The sequence below is a fragment of the Magnolia sinica genome, chromosome 3 (genome assembly GCF_029962835.1).
Source record: "Magnolia sinica isolate HGM2019 chromosome 3, MsV1, whole genome shotgun sequence".
In the NCBI taxonomy this organism is placed as follows: domain Eukaryota; kingdom Viridiplantae; phylum Streptophyta; class Magnoliopsida; order Magnoliales; family Magnoliaceae; genus Magnolia; species Magnolia sinica.
In genome coordinates, this window is record NC_080575.1 from 3447042 (window position 1) to 3470725 (window position 23684).

Sequence of the window (23684 nt, forward strand, 5' to 3'; positions counted from 1 at the left end):
GTGAGACATCCAACTCGCCTAACAAGTTTCTTGCACCACAAGAATCAACCTCTGGCAGAACCCGGACCATCCATCCATTAGGTGTATTGTATGTGTACGTTTTTTTTTTTTTTTTAGTTAGCTTGTTAATACACACCCATGTCAGTACACACACTCCATGTTAGCCACCCCCACCAGGGATCGATACCAAGACCTCAAGTGTTGAAACGATGTATCTCCACTCAGTCTACCAGTTGAGCTATGGACCATGTGTACATTGTTACTTACCATCGAATATCCATTGTTCTCTGTAGTGGGACCCACTAGATGAGTATATGAAGCTGATTTTTGCAAGAAACAATCCTCATGATGTGTCCAACCTTAGTCTGTTTGGATCTTGTACATAGATGACAGGTTTGAAGTTATTTACCGGATGGACCGTAACTTTCAGTCCAATCAGTTGTACCGGAAACCTTTTATGCGAGTAACAACGATATCGTCTTTTTTACTCATATTCTGCGGCTCAAAGCAAAAACAATCACTGAGAACGCTACCTTCGGCATCAATGACGATTACGCCGCTGCTTCTAGTTTATTTCTCGGCCTTCCTCTGTACGGAGGCGAAGTACATTGCTTACAATACGTCGCACTGGATCGTGCCCGGGAAGATCAACGTCCATCTTGTCGCGCACACGCACGACGACGTGGGATGGCTGAAAACCGTCGATCAGTACTTCGTCGGATCGAACAATTCTATCCAGGTAAGCAGCTTTCTTGTTTTTTTTGTTTTTTTTTTTTTTTGTTTTCACATCCAACTCAATGGACCAGAAGGTCATCGAACTTATGCAGCCAACGTGTCGCACGTGTAAGGCGCCCCTGGCGCAAAAATCAAGCTGATCCATTCATTTGGTGGGCCTCACCGTAGACTACACCGAACAGTAAATGGATACAATGTACGGCCAATGGATGTAGCCGACCTACAAGCATGGCCCACCTGATTATTTTCACAATGATCTGCAAGGTGGGTCTACCTTTTCAGCGACTAGGAAGCCTTGTATGTGAGATTAGTTAGCTTACATCGGAATGCGTGTGGGACGCAGATTGTGTAGTAACTCACCAAGCTATAGCATGAGTAAACTCAGTGGGGTCCACCTTGATATATGTGTCATTATCCAGTCCATCCGTCCATTTTTCCAGTTCATTTTAGGTCATGAGCCAAAAATCGAATCATATCCAAAGCTCAAGTGGACCACATCACAGGAAACAGTGGGGATAATGACATCCACCGTTGAAACCTTCATGACCCTCGCAGTGATGTTTATTTGTCATACTACCTGTTCATAAGGTTTCACGGACACGGATGAAGGAAAACACACAAATATCAGTTTGATCCAAAACTTATGTGGGCTCAAGAAGTTTTCAATGATAGGCATTCAATTCTGACGGTTTCCCGTAGTGTGGTCCACTTCAGCTTGGGTTATGTTTCAATTTTGGACTCATGCCCTAAAGAGAGCTGAAAAAATGGAGGGATGGCGTGATAAGATACATACATCACGGTGGACCCCACAGAGTTTATGTTGGCGATTGTGTTGCAAAATCACACAGATCTAGATTTAGGATGACAATTCAAGAGTATCAAGCAAACACAAGAAAACACAGCGATTTTACATGAAAAATTCTTGCGGGAAAAAACCATGGCAAAAAGCGATAGAATTTCACTATGAAAGCATATATTATAAAGAGACATGACTTACCCAATTCGAACAACCTCGAATCTTACCCTTTGCAAACCTTAAAACCCTTTAGAAATCTTTAAAAGCCTTAGCATTTTTTTAAGAAAAGCCCTATGGACTCCTATTTATAGTTTAAGAAACACCCCTTTTTGCACCGACTTGGAATAATCCGGAAACCGCTTCAAATTTACACAGTTCACGTGCAGTTTGCGTAACCTTCGACTAGTCGAAAGACCCCTTTGACTAGTCGAGCGTCCCAAAAATCCCAAATACATCGTTGCTGGACTTCAAGTCGAACTATCTTCGATTGGTCGAAGGGATCTTCGACTAGTCGAGCCAGCCCCTCGACTGGTCGAGCATCCTGGACCAAGATTCAAGACATCCTCTTTAACAACAATTTCCACCATGTCTTCAATCTTCAAACGTGTATCTTCTCTTATCTCTGCATCGCATCATAGCTTTAATCAACGCTTCTCATGCATACTCCGTCCTTCTTTTACGCCATCGTCAAGCCTAAAGAAGTTGTACGGAACTTGAACTTCTCTATAGGAACGACCTTGTGAGCATGTCTGATGGATTTACGCTGGTGTAAATCTTCTTCAGTGTTACGCCTCCTTCTTCAAGCACCTATCGAATAAAGTGGTGACAACATCAATGTGTTTAGTACGTGAGTGATAAACAGAATTTTTAGCCAAATTGATAGCGCTCTCGCTATCACAGTTAACCGGTAGGGCTTCTTATTGAAGTCTCAACTGATTTATCATGTCACTGAGCCAAACACCTTCTTTAAACGCTTCCGTCACTGCCATATATTCTGCTTTGGTCATGGAAAGAGCCACCACGAACTGAAGCTTCGACATCCAACTGACTGCTCCACCTGCTAGTACAAACGAGTATCCTGAAGTAGACTTTATGGAATCCACACTGCCTGCATAGTCTGAATCCACATACCCTACCAATTTTGTTCATGTCTTCTTAAAAGTTAAAACGTAGTCTTCTGTACCTCGAATGTATTGAAGTAGTCATTTCACCGCTTCCCAATGTTGTTTGCCGGGGTTTGACATATATTTGCTCACAACACCGACTGCCTGTGAAATATCCAGTCCCGTACATACCATAATATACATTAAACCGTCACCATATTTGAATAAGGCACATGAGACATAACCTGTTTTTTCTCATTTGATTTAGGACATTGTTCTGAGAAAAGCTTGAAGTGAGCCGCGTGGGGAACGCTCACCGACTTTGCTTGGTCCATTCCATACTTGATCAACACTTTTTCAAAGTTTTCTGCCTGTGATAACCAATGCCTGCTCTTCTTACTATCTCTATGAATCTCTATGCCGAGAACCCTCTTTGCAGCCCACCGATCTTTCATCTCGAATGTCCCTGATAACTGAGTCTTTAGTACATTGATTTCAGACATATTATGGCTGGTGATCAACATATCATCAACATACAATACCAGGATGATGAATTTATCATCACTCATTGTCTTGTAACAGACATAGTGATCGTATTCACTCCAAGTAAATTTTTGACTCAATATGAAAGAATCAATTTTTTTATACCACTGTCTGGGCAACTATTTCAAGCCGTACAATGACATCATTAACTTGCAAACTTTTTTATCTACCCCTTTAACTTCATAGACCTTTGGTTGCTTTATGTAAGTCTGCTCTTCCAACTACCCATGCAGGAATGCAGTCTTGACATCCATCTGTTCCTCGAGATCATATTGGGCAACCAACGCCAAGATGAATCTGATAGACACTTGCTTAATCACTGGCACGAATATCTCTGTGAAGTCGATTCCTTCTCTTTGAGCATAACCCTTCGCTATCAACTTTATTTTGTATCTATCCTGTTTCCTTTTGAATAATCACTTGCATCCAATCATTTTTCGGCCCACTGGAAGCTCCACCAGCTCTCATGTGTGGTTTTTGTGCAACGAGTTCATCTCATCGTCCATAGCCGTCTTCCACTTTTCTACATCAGGCTCAACAAGAGCCTCCTAGATGGTAGATGGGTCTCCATTATCTGTAATGAAGGCATATGCAATATTAGAGTTGTCTCTGTATCTTGCCAATAATCTGCAATCACGCAGTGGGTTCCTTCTCACAGGTGGCTGCTCCACCTGATCCTGAACCTCTGTCTGCGCATTTGTCTTTGTCTGAGTATCATCTGTGTCGAACACGAGGTCTACGGTTAACATTTCTATTCCTCTTGCTCCTTTTGATCATTCTTATGGAATATGGAGCTTTCATCGAATTTGACGTCACGGCTAGTGATAACCTTGCATGTGACCTTATTGAATAACCTGTAACCTTTCACACCAATGTCATGGCCAACAAAGATGTACTTTTTGGCTCTATGATCTAGCTTATCTCTCTCAACTGATAATACGTGAGAGTAAGCCTCACAACCGAATATGCGTAGATGTGAGTAGTCAATTTTCTCACCACTCCATATTTCTCATGGGATTTTACATTCAATTGCCATTGAAGGAGACCAGCTCACCAAATAATAAGCCGTATTAACTGCCTCTATCCATAGGTCTTTACCCAACGCAACATTATTTAACATGCATCTGTCCCTCTCTAAGAGAGTTCGATTCATTCGTTCAGCCACACCATTTTGTTCAGGCGTGTGGCGTACTGTGTTTTGCCTAATGATCCCTTTATCTTTGCAATATTTATTAAACTCAGTGGAAGTAAATTCTCCACCATTGTCAGTCCTTAAGACCTTTATTTTTCGCCCTGATTAATTTTCCACCATTGCCTTCCAATGTTTGAATATGGTGAAAACTTCGGATTTACCCTTCATGAAGTAAACCCAAACTTTCCTGGAGTAGTCGTCAATGAATGAAACAAACCATGACGACCCCCCAATGGAAACTTCTGGCGATGGCCCTCATATGTCAGAGTACACATAATTAAGTACTCCCTTACATACATGTTTTCCAGTTTTAAAAGATAATATAGATTGTTTATCATATATACAATGCTCGCATATATCTAAATTAAAAATTTTAAAAGTTGGAATCAAACAACGATCAGATAGTACCTTCATGCCTCGCTCGCTCATGCGGCCCAGACGAGCATGCCACATAGTCTCGACTGCACCGAGAGAAATTAGACTTGGAATCTACAATAGCTGCTGCCGCTTTACCTGATGAAGTGCTTTCGATCAACCTGTAAAGGTTTTCGTGCATTTACTCTCTCATAACCACCAGTGCCCCTTTTGAAACTTTAAGGACAACATCAATACCAGTGAACCTACACCCTATAGTCTCGGCTGCACTGAGAGAAATTAGACTTTTCTTCATATTAGGAACATGCCTGACATCAGTCAAGGTACTCTCCATCCCATCAAACATCTTAATGCTCACTGTACCAATAGCCACAACATTACAAGCATTGTTATTGCCTATAAAAACCTATCCACAATCGCATTCCTTGTAACTAGTGAACCAACTTCGATGAGGAGTCATGTGATATGATGCTCCTGTGTCAAGTATCCACTCGTCTTTATGATTGTCGTATAAGTGACCAATCATGGAAACAGACAACATTACCACTACTTGTTTCTTCATCAGATGTGACAACATCGGCCTCTTTGGAAGGAGCCGTTGAATTTTCTTTCTTCGCTTTAGGATTTCTATAATCTTTCTTCATGTGTCCAGACATCCCACAGTTCTAACACTTTAATTTTCCTTTGCCTTTGCCCTTGGATTTGGATCTAGGTCTTGAAGATCTTGTATCTCGCTCGGAATCTCTACCCCTCGTAATCAGTGCATCAGAAGATGTCCCCATGTCGTCGTTAGCTTTCTCATGGTCTTCCCTTAAAGGGCTGAGATAACGGTGTCAACACTCAGGGTTTTATTTACAGTGCACATTGTGTCCTTGAATGACTCATATGATACAGAAAGAGAATTCAACAATATACATGCTTGTTTCTCATCTTTGACCGCTTCCTTCATATCCAGCAATTTACACATCAATTTATTAAAGTTACTGGTGTGGGCCTCCAGATTTTCATCCTTTGTCATCTTGAAGGTATAACACTGTAACTCCAAGTGTAGGTAATTTTCAAATGACTTCTAGGCATAGATGTTTTCTAACTTCGCCCACAAACCAACCGCAGTTTTCTCCCTCAAAATATTATAGAGAACTTCATCCGTGAGACATAAGTGGATAGAAGCTAAAGCATTACTATCAAGGTTTTCTCATTCTTCATCTTTCATGATAGATGTCCGCTCCTCAAGAGCCTTAATCTCGCCTTGCTTGGTTAATAGGTTAATCATCTTAACCTTCCATAACTGAAAAATATTTTTGCCTAAGTATTTCTTAATATCAAACTTGTCGTTTCTTATTATTACAAATCTCGCAAATTCAAATATGTGCCTCAACGATATCTCTGATACCACTTATTGGGGATTGTGTTGCGGAATCACACCGATCTAGATCTAGGATGAAAATTCAATAGCACCAAGCAAACACAAGAGAACACATCGATTTTACATAGAAAACCCTTGCGGGAAAAAAACCATGACACAAAAGCGACGAAAATTAACTATGAAAGCATAAATTACAAAGAAAAATGACTTACCCGATTCGAACAATCTCGAATCTCACCCTTGCTATATCCTTTACAAACCCTAGAACCCTTTAGAAACCTTTAGAAAAACCTTTAGAAGCCTTAACATTTTTTGAAGAAAGGCCCTAGGGACTCCTATTTATAGTTTAAGAAACACCCTTTTCGCACCGACTTGGAATAATTCAGAAACCGTCTCAAATTTACGCAGTCCGTGCACAGTCTGTGTAACCTTTGACTAGTCGAGCCAGGGCTTCTACTGATCGAAGGACCCCTTCGACTGGTCGAGCCCGTCCCTCAACTGGTCGAGCGTCCCAAAAATCCCAAATGCATCATTGCTGGACTTCGAATCAAACTATCTTCAACTGGTCAAAGGGATCTTTGACTAGTCGAGCCAGCCCCTCGTCTGACCGAGCATCCGGAACCAAGATTCAAGACATCCTCTTTTATAACAACATTTTACTCACTTCCCAATCCGAGTCCATTAGTCCAGGTTGGCATCCTGGTTCATCGCGATTAACCTATCTTTATACACAGAGTCGGTTGATTCACGTGGCTTTCGTTCTATAGGCCACCTGCCTCAAGATAGATTAGATGGACGGTCTGGATTCACTGACAGTGCAGCCCCGTCTGCACGACAAAGGGTGACCATGATCCAACACCACTTCATACTTGTATACCCTCAACCACACTCGGTGCGCACCGAGAGCTGTTGTGCACACGTATCTCCCTCCATTTAAAAGCATTCAACGGGACTCTAGAAGCATTTCAATATAGGAATCCTCACAAGCACATTTTGAATTGCGTGTTAAGATTCTTTGTGTGCACCAATTCTCGGTGCACATAGGCCATAGCTCACGCATTCGTCTGTCGACAACAAGCACAAAGACTGTGGTAGCTCCACTATTATTTTTTTTGCAAAGACGGCATTGCTCTCAAGTTTTGTCTCAATTATATTTGCACTCCAACTCTGGCTCAACTTATGTAATGGACAAATCCTTAATTTACACCGATTTATACTCTGCTTTGGTTTGCTCGAGCATGACATTTATGGGAAAGCCCAAGTCTGAGAGAATTGAGCCTGCTCAATCTTATCCATTCAGCCTTATGTGTTCCTTTTCAATTGCCAATAAAAGGGACCCAACAATCACAATTCAAGGGAGGGGGGAGAGCCCTAGAGTAATCAGACCCCTACAAAGTCTGAGACAAAGCGTGAGGTAGAGAACTCAAAATAGAGGCTTTTGTTGTTCGATTTCTCTTCAATTTATTATATTTCAATTTCAAAGCCAACGTTGAATTCTTAATCTATCCTTTTTCAGTCTGAATATTCTAACCTTGCTACTTTGAACACCTGAGGTAGTAGACTTTGCTCTGACATCATGTAAAGTATGCTTTACAGTTGTCTTTCTCGAGGATTTTCTGCATCAGAATATGTGACTTAAATGAGTAATATAAAGCTCTATGTTCCTTTTCTTTTCTATACTACATTCAGAAAAACTATTTTTTCTATAATTTCAATTTCATCTTCAGTTTATGTTTTGTAGTTTAGATATTTAAATCTTAGTATCTTACTAGAAGTTCACTAAATTCCCTTTGAAAGCGTATAACCTGGTAAAGTAGAGACCGTGTTTTACACAGGTGGTAAAAGTGTGCTCAACCTCTTCCTTTTCCATAACCGAAGCCTTAACTCAGAATTTATGGCGCAAACCTATCTAAGAGTCACTTGAGTCGGGAATTCTTCGGTTTTTCAATCTCTAGGCAATTCCACGGATTGTAACCAACCGTGAATTTTGGAGCCTTCATTTTGGCTAGTGGTAACTCCTATAGTGTTGATAAGTCATTTTGCCAACCTTATGAAAGTTAGTACAAAATCAAACCAAGTTTATAAATCAATCACACCCCCTAGGGCTCAACATCCAAAAATACAAGCATATTGCATAAAGTATTACGAATGATATAAGTATAATTATTAGCTTCTCTTATCAACCCCTCCGCGAAGCTCGGGTATGAAGGTCTTAACTATGGATTTTACTGGATTTGGATAGACTTCAGATCTGAGCCTTTATACATTAATGCCCGTATCAACCAAGCACCTAAAATCATTAAAATTCTCCTCTTGACCCCTCCGTGAGGTCAGGGTATAGAGGTCTTAGTTATGGGTTTCACCAAATCTGAATAGACTTCGGATCTGAGCCTTTACATGTTATCACCCGTATCAACTAAGCATATAATATTTTTTAGGTTTACGAAAGACGTATGCTCTGTGATTTACCGGGTATTCGGATTATGTTACATTAGAAATTTGAGTAAATTCTAGTTTTACGTATAAATTCATCATTTGACTTCAACAACCATCAGACGGTCCAACCCAGGCCACTAGTTGGCAACCCGAGGGAAAATTTTCCGTCAGTGTCCACAACTTCCCTTTGTATTTCTTCATGATCTTTTCCCCATTTGAACTGAATTTTACATGAAATGCAATGTATATATGTTTATATTGGCAGGGAGCATCAGTGGAAAATGTGTTGGATTCTGTTGTTTCTGCATTACTGGCAGATAAGAATCGAAAATTCATCTATGTGGAACAGGCAAGATTTTCTTCTTTCTTATACGAATTTCATTTCATGACCGAACGACATTGAACTAAGGTTGCCGGTTCGGCGGTTTTCTTTGATGGATGAAGGCATTTTTCCAGCGATGGTGGAGAAAGCAGAGCGACGCAGTCCAGAACATAGTGAAGAAGCTCGTAGATTCCGGACAATTCGAATTCATGTATAGTATCTCATGTTCTTTCGATCATTTACTTTCTGCCAACTCCGGTGTTGATCCAATGCATTATGAGGCATGTTAATGCAGGGGCATTTTCACACTGGGCTCGAGTGGGGTCGCCTGTTCGATGCAGGGGCACACTCGGGGTGGGTGACCCATGCGATTTGGGGCCCATGGGGGAGGTCTCGTGTTCGAGACTCCTTACCAGGGGTGAGTAATGCGCATTTCACACCGGGCTCGAGTGGGGTAGCCTGTGGGATGCGGATACACACTTGGGGTGGGCAGCCCATGTGATTTGGGGCCCACGAAGGGGGTTCGGCCGAGGTCCTAACCCATGAGATGTGGGGCCTGAGCTATGAGATAAAGGGATTAATTCGCCATACTCTAACAGTTCGAGCTTTTAGAGCAAGTGGTTAATTGTCCTACATCAAATTGGTATCAGAGCGGGAGGTCTCGTGTTGGGGGTTCGGCCGAGGTCCGAACCCATGAGAAGTGGGGCCTGCGCTATGAGATAAAGGGATTAATTCGCCATACTCTAACAGTTCGAGCTTTTAGAGCAAGTGGTTAATTGTCCTTCATCACACGTGATGTTCTATGATTCCGTGTCATTGCTGCATACGTGGCATACATGGACCAGATTGGAACCATTCTTTTGGTAGGTCCAATAATGAATGGCCTATAGACTGAAAATCAAAGTGGACAATTTTATTGATGGACCCCCTCATGTACCCCACTTCACATGGATTCCGCTTCACACGAGCCACCCACTTCACATGGCTGGGGCCCACCTCACACGAGATATCCGCTTCACATGGGCCGCCCACTCCAATTGTGCCCCTGCATCCCACGGGCCAACCCCACTCAAGTCTAGTGTGAGAATGTCCCTTCATTAGTATTCCTTAGTTATTTGATATGGACTGTCCATAGCGTGGGGCCCACTTTTGATGTCGACCGCTCATCATATGGGCCCCACCTTTGTGGACGACCCATCATGTGGGGCCTCTTTTGATATGGACCATCCCTTGATGGCCAGCATTGCATTTTACTGTAGGCACATGGTGACTGAGATTTGTGTTTCATCATCATCTTTATTTGATTTTTTTTTTTTTACTTTTTTTGGATTTGCAGCAATGGCGGTATGTGCATGCATGATGAGGCGGCACCTCATTACATTGACATGATCGATCAAACTACTCTTGGGCACCGATTCATCAAGCAGGAGTTTGGTAAGACTCCGAGAATTGGTTGGCAGATTGATCCCTTTGGACATTCTGCAGTACAAGCTTACTTATTGGGGGCAGAGGTATGCATTTTCAATGATCGAAGATCTTGTTTGATCTATTGATTTTTGGGGTCTTGGTTATGTCTCTTTCTTTTTCATCTCCCGATCTTGGTAAGACTCCAAGAATCGGTTGAAGATAGATCCCTTCATATACAAACACGCTGTTAATGCATATAGCACATGCAATCACAGGTCAGGAAGATCAATTGCATACATGTTTAAGCAATTGTATGAATCCTTTCGTGAATGTACATACACATACCCACATAGAAAGTTTAAAAGAAGATAAGGGAGAGCTCTAGCTGCATTTAAATAAAGAAGAAACATAATGGAATCAAAGAACGAAAAACTCCCAACAAGGTCTTTTGTTGGTCTCTGGGCTCAATTTCTCAAATGGGGTTGATCTATTTGCAGGTCGGATTTGATTCTCTTTACTTTGCTCGTATTGATTACCAAGACAGAGTAAAGCGTAAAGACCAGAAGAGTCTTGAGGTTGTATGGCGTGGTTCAAAAACCTTTGGTTCGTCTGCACAGGCAAGTGACTAATACTTATGTTTGTTTGGCAATTCAGCTAATGAAACGAGTGAAAACTCAACATCTTAAGTATCAGTGTTGTTACGCGGCTATACATTAAATCACTCGCATGTTTGAATTTACCACCAAATCGTGGTCGGCGGGATTTTCAAGACAATAAGGTAGACTTGGTATTTAATGCAGCATGGAAAAATGAAATGTGTGTTTGTGTGCGCACATCAATGTAGAACCTGTAATGTAGGGGCATTTTCTCACCGGGATCGAGTGGGGTGGTATGTGGGATGTAGGGGCACACTCAAGGTGGGCGGCCCATGTGAGGCGGAATCCATGTGATGTGGGGCCCACGAGGGGGGGTTCGGCTGAGGACCTAACCCATGAGATGCGGGGCCTGGGCTATGAGATAAATGAATTGATTCACCATGCTCTATCAGTTCGAGCTTTTAGAGCAAGTGGTTAATTGTCCTACATCAAAGTGATATCAATAAAAGGATTGATTCACCATGCTATATCAGTTCAAGCTTTTAGAGCAAGTGATTAATTGTCCTGCATCAACCTGCCTGCTTTGTATGCATGCAATGTGGCACTAGCCTATTTTGTTGTCTCTAGGAACCAGGAACTTTCAAGTGCAGTCTTGGTTTTTATTTTCATTTTTCTTTTTTTTCTTTTTGCAGATTTTCACTGGAATATTCCCTCAGGGTTACGGTCCTCCTGATGGTTTCTCTTTTGAAGTTAATGACAACTCACAAATTGTGCAGGTAAATACCCAGATAAGACCTTGATTTTAAATATACAATCACGGCTTCATCGTTTTGTTTGTTTTCTGCACTGAAGGATGACAATCTTCTGTTTGATTACAATGTCCAAGAGCGGGTGAACGATTTTGTAGCAGCAGCATTATCACAGGCAAGCATGAACTGTTGTTTCTTCACTCTATATGTAGCATTATCACAGGCAAGCATGAACTGTTGTTTCTTCACTCTATATGTAGCATTATCACAGGCAAGCATGAACTGTTGTTTCTTCACTCTATATGTTTGGATTTCTGACCGCCCTTCAATTACTTGAGGTTAACCTTGCTGCTATCCTACCTAACTGGACCTATCCAAGGTAGTTTGGATGTTGTAAAAATGTTGTGTGGATGGGACTCTTGTCCATGCAAATCAGTATCTGAAATCCTTCAGGTGGAGTAATGAATCATATTCCCCACCATATGCCCAAAAGGTTGCTGTATGATGGACTATGTGAACCCTTCCATTGATGACATGAAATGGATGATTAAGAAAGACAATGTCAGTCCATATTCCATGGGAGAACATGACGAAGATTGGATGGCTAGAATCTTCTAACCTTAGAGATCTTCGGGGCATGTCCATCCACTGTGATTTATTCAATGATCTGGATCTTACTATGTGCCCCATATGCATGTATCCAAAGTCCCAAGGACACCATACATGATCTGCTCAGGCTAAGGATCATATAATTCTGAATCATATCATCTTTCTTTAAACCCGAAATATTCCAACAAATTGCCTTTTGTTTTCTTCAGGCTAACGTAACTCGCACGAATCATGTCATGTGGACTATGGGGACTGATTTTACATATCAATATGCTACCTCATGGTTCAGGCAGATGGACAAGCTCATTCATTATGTTAACCTGGTATGTGTCTCTTTCAAAAATGCCCCCTAAAAAGCACTTAGACTAATGATTTGTAGATTTAAAAATCCTTACTTGGATATAATTCATGTTCATGGTGCCAATGAGGCACGTGTTCGAGATCTGTAACATTCATAAGCGGGTCTCACTGTTTATGTGCCCTGACCCGAAAATAAGCTGTCCAGCCATCAGGTGAGCTCTACTTGTATGAAAAAGTTAGATTCTTAAAAAAGGATTGACCATACCAGTCTGGTTTTTTGGACAACAACACGTGTCATGGGGATCTCTTACATGGCATGCATGTGCCTTTGTTTATGCTTTTTTGCTTTCTTTCACTTTATTGTTTCAGAATTCTTCCACATATTACTGAAATCAGTGTTTTGGATGCTTTAAGGACGGGCGTGTTAATGTCTTGTATTCAACCCCATCCATTTACACCGATGCGAAGTATGCAACAAATGAGTCCTGGCCATTGAAGACTGATGACTTCTTCCCGTAAGTGGTGTATTTGGAAAATGTTGCAATTTTCATAATACCTAGAGAAAAAAAAGGAGGGGAAGCATAAGGTGTTAGTTTACCATGCTTAAGATAGCGATAGTAATGGTGAAAGATAAAAGACAGCGACCCCATGAAGAGTAAAGCAACCTGCTAATGTTCCTTTATGCTCCATGATGTCTCTTTTTGGTGTCATTTGGCTTTGCCATCTTAAAGCATGGCAATGCTGCACCATAGCTGGCCTCAAAAGAAAAGAAAAAAATCATATCATATCATCATCATCATTTAAGCCTTATCCCCAACTAACTGAAGCCAGCTACGAGAATCCTTTTTTCCAGTTTTACATGAAAAACAAGAAGAAAAATCCAATCATATATCAGTTAAATGTTGAAATTTACAGATATGCAGATAATCCAAATGCATATTGGACAGGATACTTCACGAGTAGGGCAGCCATTAAAGGCTATGTTAGAATGATGAGTGCTTACTGTTTGGTAAGTCTTTCCTTATCTTTCAATCCATATCAAGAAGTAATTTTTCTCACTCTCCCTGTAATTGTGGAATCTGCATTGGTTTATTTGTTTCCTGTCTATAATCAGGCGGCAAGGCAATTGGAGTTTCTCAAATGGACAAATAGTTCAGGGCCCAAAACAGACACTTTGGCTGATGCTTTGGCAATTGCTCAACATCACGATGCAGTTAGCGGAACAGAACAGCAGCATGTAGCTGATGATTATGCAAAGAGGCTGTCTATCGGTTATGCAGAGGTGCAAGTTTATCTTGAGAAATGTCAAGGCTACTCATGACCTCACATCATGAGGTGGCCCCACTGTACTATGGCATGAAGAAAAAAAGGCTGGTCTGCTAATGAGGTGGGTCACATGTGCTTGGTAATGGATGGTTAAAAGCAATTGACCAGTGGTCCACTTTCGCAATACATGTGTGGCCTACCTGCCTATTTTGGAGCCAAGTCACATACATGTGGGTCCACCTAATGAATGGCTCATGTGCCACACTGGCAAGTGTCGGGAGAGTAGCGGCTTATTCAGCTTGGGCATTACGATATTCTTCAAATGTTTCTCTCAGGCCTTTTAAGCTCAAAACTGTCATATTTCTACAACAATAATTCTTTTGCAGGCGGCAGAGTTGGTGGAATCTACACTTGCTTGCTTGACAGAGAAGACACCAAATGTTGGATGTGACAAACCATTGACTAAATTTGAACAGGCAAAAATTTTAAGACTCTTTGCTAATGATATTTTTCCCATTTCGCATATAGCATTTATCATTCTGGTCCAGGCTAATTGCATTAGATATTTCTAGGCAATGAAGATTTTAAAAAATGCTGGAAATGAAGTAAAATATAATTAGACCAAGTTCCATAAAATGCTAAGGAAATTTTTATGGGGCTGTTTGGGGTTAAGGGACTTGGGTCAGCAATCTGTGAAATCCATGGATTTGTTGTTGGGATTTGCCAACTTCGTGAATTTCCCAAATCCACACCTCCATAAATCATGAGCTTAGGGAAAATCCAAACCCCTCCCAGGGAAAATAAAAAGGCATTTCCTATGCAATAATGCTCTACCATTACAAAAAATGCTCTCTGCTTCCCAAACAGTGGAGTTTGGAATTTGCTCAATCCAAATCCAATTGAAATCCATGAATTTGACAAGTTCATGGATTTACCAAATGAACAAGTTGTCGTTTTTTTCAAAGTATGATTGGAATTTTGGTTTTACATCCTGATGTTTGTTAAGCATATCTGCTTAAAATATCACCATAATTGAATTTTTCTTCACCTTTAACTATGAGCCACTTGGCGCATGTGTGGGCGGCATGTGTATGTCATGTGTCATACACCTTGACATGTGCACATCACATGTGGACAACATGTTGTGAGAATATTGTGTACATGGGATTGTGTATGCGTTATTAGTTGTAATATAATATGTATAAAGAAGCTCTAAATAAGCTTCCTTGTATAGTCTTGTAGAGTGGTTATTTAAACCCACCTTTAGGTTGACGAAATACAGAAAAACATTCTCCAGATTCTTGAGTTTTCATGGTATCAGAGAGAGGTTTTTGAATCTCCCGCACGACCGGCGCTCCTCCATTGATTTCGGCTGCACATCATCGATTCCAGCACTCCCACATCGAGATTCCGGCGGCCCCCATTGAGATTCCGGTAGCCCCCATCGACATTCCATTGGCCCCTATCGAGATTCCAGCGGCCCTAATCGATTCTGGTGGCCCCCATCGATTACAACGGCCCCCATCGAGATTCCAACGGGCCCCCATCGATTTCGGCAGCCCCTCCAAATCCATTGCAACAGATTCAACAACAACTCTCAATTTCTCAGATCCATTGAAACCCATCTCTGGCTCGCTACCTCTGTCTTCACATCTGGATCCATTGATCTGAGATTTGTTGAACCCATCAAGTCGATTATTCTCCATCAACGACAGAGAAGCTCTAAATAAGCTTCCTTGTAGAGTCTTATAGAGTGGTTATTTAAACCCACCTTTGGGTTGAAGAAATACAGAAAAACATTCTCCAAATTCTTGAGTTTACACATGTCAATGCCACATGGCAATATATGTCCATACATGTGGATGACATGTATGCAGCCCATGCAGTATTTGGCTATTGGGGTACAAACCGTACATGTATCTCTCCTTAGAATTCAAATCAAAGCAATCAAAAGGAAGAGGCAAGCATCTTAGGAAAAAAATGTGTGATGAGGTGTCTCTTTATTCAAAAAGCTGCCTTTATGTGTAAAGGGATGTCTAAAAGTCACTCTCTCTCTCTCTCTCTCTCTCTCTCTCTCTCTCTCTTTAAAAAAAATACGGGAGAGTATTCCACCATAGCATTCATTCCAGAAATTGATTATGAGACTATCTCCCTCTTTTCTCTTTCATTCTCTAATCATAGAGCCTTCCATCATACTAGAAATGAGAGTACTTGATAGTATCATTCTCAAGAGTGGTGTATCTAGCCCTTGCATTCATTTTATTTTGGCACATTTGTTTCAATATGTTCGGGGTTGCCTTTAATGGTGCAGAGTTATTGTTCACCATTCTGCTACTTGTTCACAGTCTATGGATTCGACTATAGAGGGTGCAATTATTTTCTTACAGATAGCGATTTTCCAGTGATTCAACCATGATAGCTCTATATTCTATTCCATTTCCATCCTCTTCTTCTAACTGAATGCTAATGGATGAGTTTCCCTTTTCAGTGTCCGCTTTTGAATATAAGTTATTGTCCTCCATCAGAAGTAGATTTATCTCATGGGAAAAGCTTGGTAGGTTCACATTTCTTCTTGTTTTTTTTTCAATGCTAATAGAAGAATGGAAATTGATCTTTACTTTTGATATTGTTGATTTTATGTAATTGTTCTTTTATAGGTTGTCATTGTCTACAATTCTCTTGGTTGGAAACGAGAGGATATAGTTCGAATACCTGTACGTATTTCATATCACCATGACTACTGCTACAGTCAGTTCATTTCAAAAGAGTACTTGTATGGTTTATAGTTTTTGTTCCTTCTAATATTTCAAGTCTGCACAACAACCATGCTCAACTTCTTAGAAATAAGATATTTTTACTGACCTAAATTCTTTCTCTCACTCTTTTGTCATTGATTTTCACCAAATTCAGCCGTATGCAACCTAAGGAGCCACTGCTCAGAATTGTTGGCATTTAACCTATTTCTTTTCTAGATTTTTACTCCACCTACATGTGCCTATAACCATAAATGCCAACCTCAAATCTGTGGAATGACTTGTCAGGTGGGCCACACATGTGAAAAATCCTGCAGACAACATCCGATGCATATGTGTGGTCCACCTAATGAGTAATGAGTGGAACAGCCTGATTCTTGGTCCCACTAATCGACACTCTGGGCCCACCTGAAGCACAGCTTGATTGCCCCAAACATGTGCCGGGTTGGCACATGTGGCCTTCTTTAGAAATTCATGTAGTATTATTTCTTTCAGAGTTGTGACACATCAAGCCATCTCCATCCTCTACACTCTCTACCCTTTTATCATCAGGGTAACATAAAAAAATAAAATTACAAGCCCCTAATGATAATAAAATAAAAGACATGTATCCTAACACGTAGGCTTAGCAAAACTCTTCTTTTTCTATGGTCACAGAGAAATACATAAATCAACTTCCCTTTCTCTTCATCTTGTAGGAGAGAACTCTGTATTCTGCAAATTTAGATCAACTTAGTTCTTTTTTGGACTTCACCAGAGTGCCATATAAAAGATAACATGAAAACCGTTATCTTAACACTGATACCAAATGGCTAATAGCAAACACATCCTTTTCTATTGGTCATAAGATCGACCTTGAAAGTGTGCCTTACAGTCACAGATTTAGCACCAGATGCACGCTGATTTTGTACCTCTAACAACACAGAATTCAAAACATCAATTTCAATTTCATTTTTGGATACCAAAATAAGCCACACATTATTACTATCAATTTAAGTATCAAAGTTTTTAAATAAAACCTTGTCAAATAGGACAAGCAGTGACTTTTTTAGCAATGGTGGTTTGATATGCATATACTTGCAACCCCTCCTGTTGCAAGTTGCAACCCAACCTTGTAGGAAGCATGCCTATTCATGAGGTTTTTTTTTTTTTTTTTTTTTTTTCCATGGTAAAAAATGATATTATTGAAGTATTTGAAGCCAGCTTGGTAGAATCCTACTTACACTGTGAAACTTACTGCAGTTTGTCATTGAACCTGTTGTCACTCAGGATTTTGATCTTGGGGGACTCCAACACTAGTTTTTAAGAATCCCACTCACACAGTCAAATTCTGCTGCAGGTAATCAGTGAGTCTGTTATTGTTCGGGATTCCATAGGAAGACAAGTCGAATCACAACTTCTGCCTCTAGCCAATGCTTCAGTGGGCATAAGAAACTTCTACGTTAAGGCGCACTTGGGTGTATCTCCGAGTGCTACGCCAAAATATTGGCTTGCATTTCCAGCAACTGTACCACCTCTTGGTTTCAGCACTTATGTAATCTCAAGATTCTCAACTGCAGAAGGGGCAGGTATAGCTATCTGATTGTCTCTTTGGTATTATTAGATTTCTAACTGGCTTGAAACTTTATGTGCTGATGCTTTTTTATTACAACTTCAGGCTCTAGTTCGACAGTATCAATGACGCATACAACACAAGGGAGTGAAAATGGAACCATAGAAGTTGGGCAAGGAAATCTAAAGCTTACTTATGCTGTAGATGGCGGCAAACTTACTCATTACTTAAACAAAAGAAGTTTGGTATGTATCATTGATAGCACTTCTTATCTATGTTTTTCTGTTTTATGCGTTTCTCACTTCTCTCAGTAAATTTACTTTATCCCAATCTGGATTTCTCTAAACAGAAAGTAATTATTGTTGTTGTTATCATTATTATATAATGCGAGCAGTTTTGGACATTTTGCCCCTACAATTAGTCGTAGGAACTTTGTTTATTAGAGGGTAAAACCATCATAAAAATGTAGCTGCTTGGCAAGGGATGGTTCAGATTTCACCCGCAATGAACCTTTAAACAGCTTAGATTCTTAGATTGTACCTACGAAAGCAAACCGAATTTCATGTGATTAGCCCATTCTTCTTTGCGTGTAGATGGCCGTGATGGAACTTCTAGGGAGCTGAGCGACAGAGGCTATGTGGGGCCACCTTGATGACTGTATGAAATCTACTTGCTACATCTATTGTGCCACCTTATAATAAGACTTCAGCCCAAAAATGAGGTAGATTGAAACTTGAGTGAGCCAAGGCACCAGAAAAAAGTGGGGATGGGTCGCCCATTGTTAAAAACATTCTTCTCTCTTTGTGGAGTGTGTATCCATGCCCTTTCCATCCATGCATCTCTCCTTTTTTTCTCTCCCCTATTCTCCCTACCCCTAATTATTAAGAAGATGATTTTATACCCATGTTTTTATTTTTATAACCTTGTTTTGTACTTGTGGTATTATTCTAGTACCAATAGTAGAAAAGGGGTGTGTGTCAAAAGGTGAGGGTGTAAATATCAGTTTGATGTAGGACATGAAATTTAGATATGATGTGCAAGAATTCAGGCTTAAGATCACGTAGTTCAGAAACAATTACACAAATTCCATATCCCATATGAAAGTCCAAACATTCAATTAAGGGGAATCTATGCGGGTCCAAGCCTACACATGATAGGGTTGGATCAATAAAAATTATGAACCAAACGATACTCAAAGATAAGAAATAATCGTTTACACATGCATAGTAATCAGTCCCTAATCCATGGGATTCAGAAATTCCAATTCGGGGAACCCTAGGGTAAGAAAATGGGCATAAAATTGGAGATTTGATTAATTTAGGGTTAGGTTTAGGGATTTTGGGTGAAAGCGGAGTGAAAGAGAGGAGAGAGACGAACCAAAGAAGTACCGCACGTGTGGAGAACAACAATGGCCCAAACGCACGTGCGTGTGATCCCGGCCGCACGTGTGTGTGATCCACTATTCAAAAAAGGCCACCTTGGCCTTGGTCCGCTAGGGATGGATTCCAAAACCCCCAAATCTCAGCTCAATCTAATGTACGGTTTATGCGTGGTGCTCCGCCGAAGTTTCAGCCTCCTGTAGGGCCAGTTTTTGAAATTCTGTTGTGGGGAGGAGAATTGCTGCAGTAGATGATTGATTTGAAGTGTAGATGATGGGGTGAGATGAGAAGAATGGATGGTAGAAGATGGGGGTAGAGATGGCGATGGATGGGAGCGAATCGGGATAGATGTGGCTTCGCACCACGGTAGTTAACCCTTCGATGAAGGGAGAGCTTCGCACCCAATTAGGCTTCACAACTCAAAGAGTAGGAAAACGCATAATTTTTATTAATCTTCAATAAATGAAAAAAAAAAGCTACAAGGGGTGCCTATTTATAAGAAAACCCTATATCCCAAAACTTGTGCCATGTGCGCAACCTATTACTTTGCGATGAAGTAAACTAAAATAAAAACCAAACAAAGAAATTTAAAGCGTTCATGATGTTCTAAATAATATAAATAAGCAAGACCTAAAATATGAGATCAATCCGACTAGTGGGCCACGATCATGAGATCCCATGGTGGGCTTTTCTTGACTGTCGGACCCACTCTTCTGAATCAAAACTTCATCTCCTAACTAGGAAGCCCTCCCTGGACGTCGTCATCGATTCAGATCGACGGTGGGGTCCTCCTTTTGAGCGTACGTGCGTGTGTGCGCGTGATGTCCCCATCACAGTTCCTCCCAATTGTTTTTGTTGCTCACATAATGTTGCAATTTAAATGTTCTTTCTAGCAGCTCATGGTTTTTCCAGAAGCTCATGAAACTATCTTCATGTTTTTTTTTCTTCCTTATCAGGATCTTATACATATCTAATCTATTTTCTATTTATTATTCAAGGTTAACACATTTCTAGAACAATCATTCAGTTTTTACCCTGGAGATGATGGAAGTGGTGATTTTCAGGTACTTGTTCTAACTTCTCCCACCATGTCTTTTTCTTCTTCTTCTTATTCTTCTCTCTCTCTCTCTCTCTCACTCCTTTTTTTTAAATTTATTTTTATTTTTATTTTGAATTGCTTGCATTATGTTTCCCAAAAGAAGATCAGTTATATGGTGATGTTTGTTTTACTTGTTGAAGGCTTCTGGAGCATATATCTTCCGTCCAAATGGTACATTTCCCATAAATCCTGGAGTACAGGTAAGTCATCCCCTCTAAAATGATAAGTGGCGTGTTTGTGTATTGATGGTTCTCAAGACTGACAGATTGCGTTGCCAATTTAATGTTGGTTGAGCTTTCCAAACTTCCGTGCTCTAAGTTTGCTTGGCAAACGCTGGCAGTTGTGATTTGGCTATAAACACACATGCAACCTAGCTATCCTCACAATATTATATTCTTAACGATGATTATCACTGAAGAACTGCTAGAACGTAGAAGATTTGGTTAATGTCAAGAAAAATGTTTATTTTGCAGGTGCCATTGACTGTTTTAAGTGGACCTATATTGGATGAAGTACATCAGAGAATCAGTCCTTGGATATATCAGGTGCTTTACCCGTGCTACAAGAACTTTACAATGTTTGTGTGTGTTGAACTTCATCTTGACACAAATATTTGCCAATACGGCTGTATCATAACAATATCAGCTTGATACAAATATGCAATATGGGGCTGAATCAGCCAAGGCCAAAAAAATTAGTCCATATCAGTGCCGGTACAGCCTTGATATGGGCATAAAGGCCTAAATTGTTTTTTCTTTTTTCCAAAATTTCTCTCATTTTTAAATTTTTTTTTTTTTTTTACTGAAACCATGGAGAAAGTTTAGCAAGTCATTTTAGACTAGATTTTGGCCTATTTGGGGAACTAAAATACAAGATTTGAATGCGATTCAATAAATTGAACTGGAATGGACCATTAGGGGAAAAATCCATCATTTTTTCCCCCATATTTCCTCGTTTTTAATGTAATGGTCCCTAAGTCACCAAATCATGCTTGATTTGTGACCAATTATGGCCTATTTGGTTGACTTTCAGCAAGTCAAGTTGGTTGAGAACTTATCAAAGAATAGTCTGAGACACCCTTATATACATTTCCAATCACACAAAAGAATGATACTCTCTCTCTCTCTCTCTCTCTCTCTCTCTCTCTCTCTCTCTCTCTCTCTCTCTCTCTCTCTCTCTCTCTCTCTCTCTCTCTCTCTCTCTCTCTCTCTCTCTCTCTCTCCCCCCTTTTCTCTAATATTTTTACACTAAATTTTTTGCATTTTTGCATAAAAAATCAACCATCACAGGCAAACAAGGTATGCGTTACACCCCGTATCGTATCGGTTGTCAACTGGGCTGATACGCCCCCTGATACCAATATTCGGAAGCATGCACCCATATCTTGTACAAAGCGTGCATATTGAAGCTACTATCAAGGGGCCACTGCTGTTACCATTACTATATGGGCCGTAACTGCAGTTATGGCCTCTCTTTAAAATTAAAATTTTTTTTTTAAAAAAACATTCTATCGGCCCAGTAATGGATTGTTACAGGTATGGCCAGTCCAGGGCCATTATGGATCGTTCTTTCCATAACAGGCATTCTAATGAGTAACCATTCCCACTGTTATTGTTACATAAGTGTTTTCTAATAATTTGCCACTGTTAACTTAAATCTTTCAATCTACTAAAAAACTTGATTGTGAAATTTTGCGAACAGTGTTCTGAAAGTCAAAACAAGTGCTCAAAATTAAACAAGAACTGATTCCATATAGTTTCTAGCAATGAATGTCTAAGACTGATTCTTAAATTATCAATTATCTAACTTAGCTGGCTAAAGATATGAGCTTGAAAATTATGTGTTTCAGCAGTCTACTTCAAACATAAGGGGATTGCATTCAATTGGCCGTGATTCTTACTACTAGTAATTTTTTGCAGTCTTACATTCAATAAACATCAAGGATCCAATAAACTACAAATACCAATGAACTTTCCACATCTCTTGGTGACCGATCAACCTCGATTTTTGTATCCTAGCTGTCTGCTAATTGTAGCTAATATGCTTGCTCTGCTGGGTGGAGAATAATCTTTTAACGACTGCGTTCCCATTCACAATTGAGGATTTCACTGGCTCTTTCAATGGCAATTGTTGTTTGGCCACAATGCTTGGAGTTTCAAGATCAGTTAGTTAGGAGCATATGCTGTTCAATTTTTTTTTTTTAATTTTATTTTAAAAGGAAAAAGTAAAAATAAATAAATAAAAATAAAAAGGATAAAAGGATAAAGGAAAAAGGAAAAGGTCAGAGGTGCATATTTCAAGAGGTTTCCCCATTTGCTAGAATAAACATTCTAAATATTTTTCTTTCCTTCTTTTTTTTAACTGAGATAACACGGGGTGTTTGGACTCATTTCCACTACAAATATACTTTGGAACCTGTGTACGAGATTTAGAATTGTCCATGATCTTCTTTGGAGCCATTTCCCCACCATAAGTCCATTGTTCCCATAGACAATTCATTACCATTGTGTAAATAAATTTTAATATTGGTTGATATGTGTCGTATTGACCAATACATATCAGTAGTCACAGATATGATGATAATACTTAGCATGTTTCAAAGGAAAATCACAAGGGAAAAAAAGAAGAAGAAAACTTATTAATTTAATCCTTGAACTCAAACCTAATTTATGAATATATAAGGATTTTTAGTTGAAGAGAAAAAAAATACACACACGCGCGCGCACACACACACACAAGGATAAGATAAACAGCATTTTTTTTTTTCAATATTTTTTGACATTTCTCCCCAATTTGTCTGATAAGTCAATTGTATTGGTGTCACCAGTACAAATATGATACCTGATAATTTGAACCATGGGTGTAAGATAACTGAATTTTTTATCCACTTCTCAGTTTCTTTTTTTATTTCGTCTTTCTGTTTGACTAACACAGCAACCGTGTGCAGATAACCCGCGTATACAAGGGAAAGGAGCATGCTGAATTCGAGTTCACTGTAAGCACACATTTTTTAACCTGTGAAAAGTTATGTTCACTCACAAGAGTAGGATTTTGAATCTTACTCTTCTGACATGTGCCGCTATGGCATGAGTGTACAAGATCCAGG

General features: G+C 40.0%; 1 protein-coding gene across 1 annotated transcript in view; it reads left to right on the forward strand.

The window, feature by feature from the left end:
* The first annotated feature begins 461 nt into the window (after positions 1-461).
* LOC131239310 (alpha-mannosidase At3g26720-like) overlaps positions 462-23684 on the forward strand; it is a 31620-nt gene continuing 8397 nt past the window's right edge. The window contains exons 1-20 of the mRNA XM_058236953.1: positions 462-739; positions 8812-8895; positions 8991-9079; positions 10205-10379; positions 10773-10892; positions 11564-11647; positions 11724-11795; positions 12439-12552; positions 12944-13044; positions 13445-13538; positions 13644-13811; positions 14182-14271; positions 16284-16349; positions 16453-16509; positions 17888-18116; positions 18206-18345; positions 20478-20543; positions 20719-20778; positions 21052-21123; positions 23526-23573. Of these exons, the coding sequence (XP_058092936.1) occupies positions 545-739; positions 8812-8895; positions 8991-9079; positions 10205-10379; positions 10773-10892; positions 11564-11647; positions 11724-11795; positions 12439-12552; positions 12944-13044; positions 13445-13538; positions 13644-13811; positions 14182-14271; positions 16284-16349; positions 16453-16509; positions 17888-18116; positions 18206-18345; positions 20478-20543; positions 20719-20778; positions 21052-21123; positions 23526-23573 (2124 nt within the window). The 5' untranslated portion in view covers positions 462-544. The remainder of the gene's footprint in view (positions 740-8811; positions 8896-8990; positions 9080-10204; positions 10380-10772; positions 10893-11563; positions 11648-11723; positions 11796-12438; positions 12553-12943; positions 13045-13444; positions 13539-13643; positions 13812-14181; positions 14272-16283; positions 16350-16452; positions 16510-17887; positions 18117-18205; positions 18346-20477; positions 20544-20718; positions 20779-21051; positions 21124-23525; positions 23574-23684) is intronic.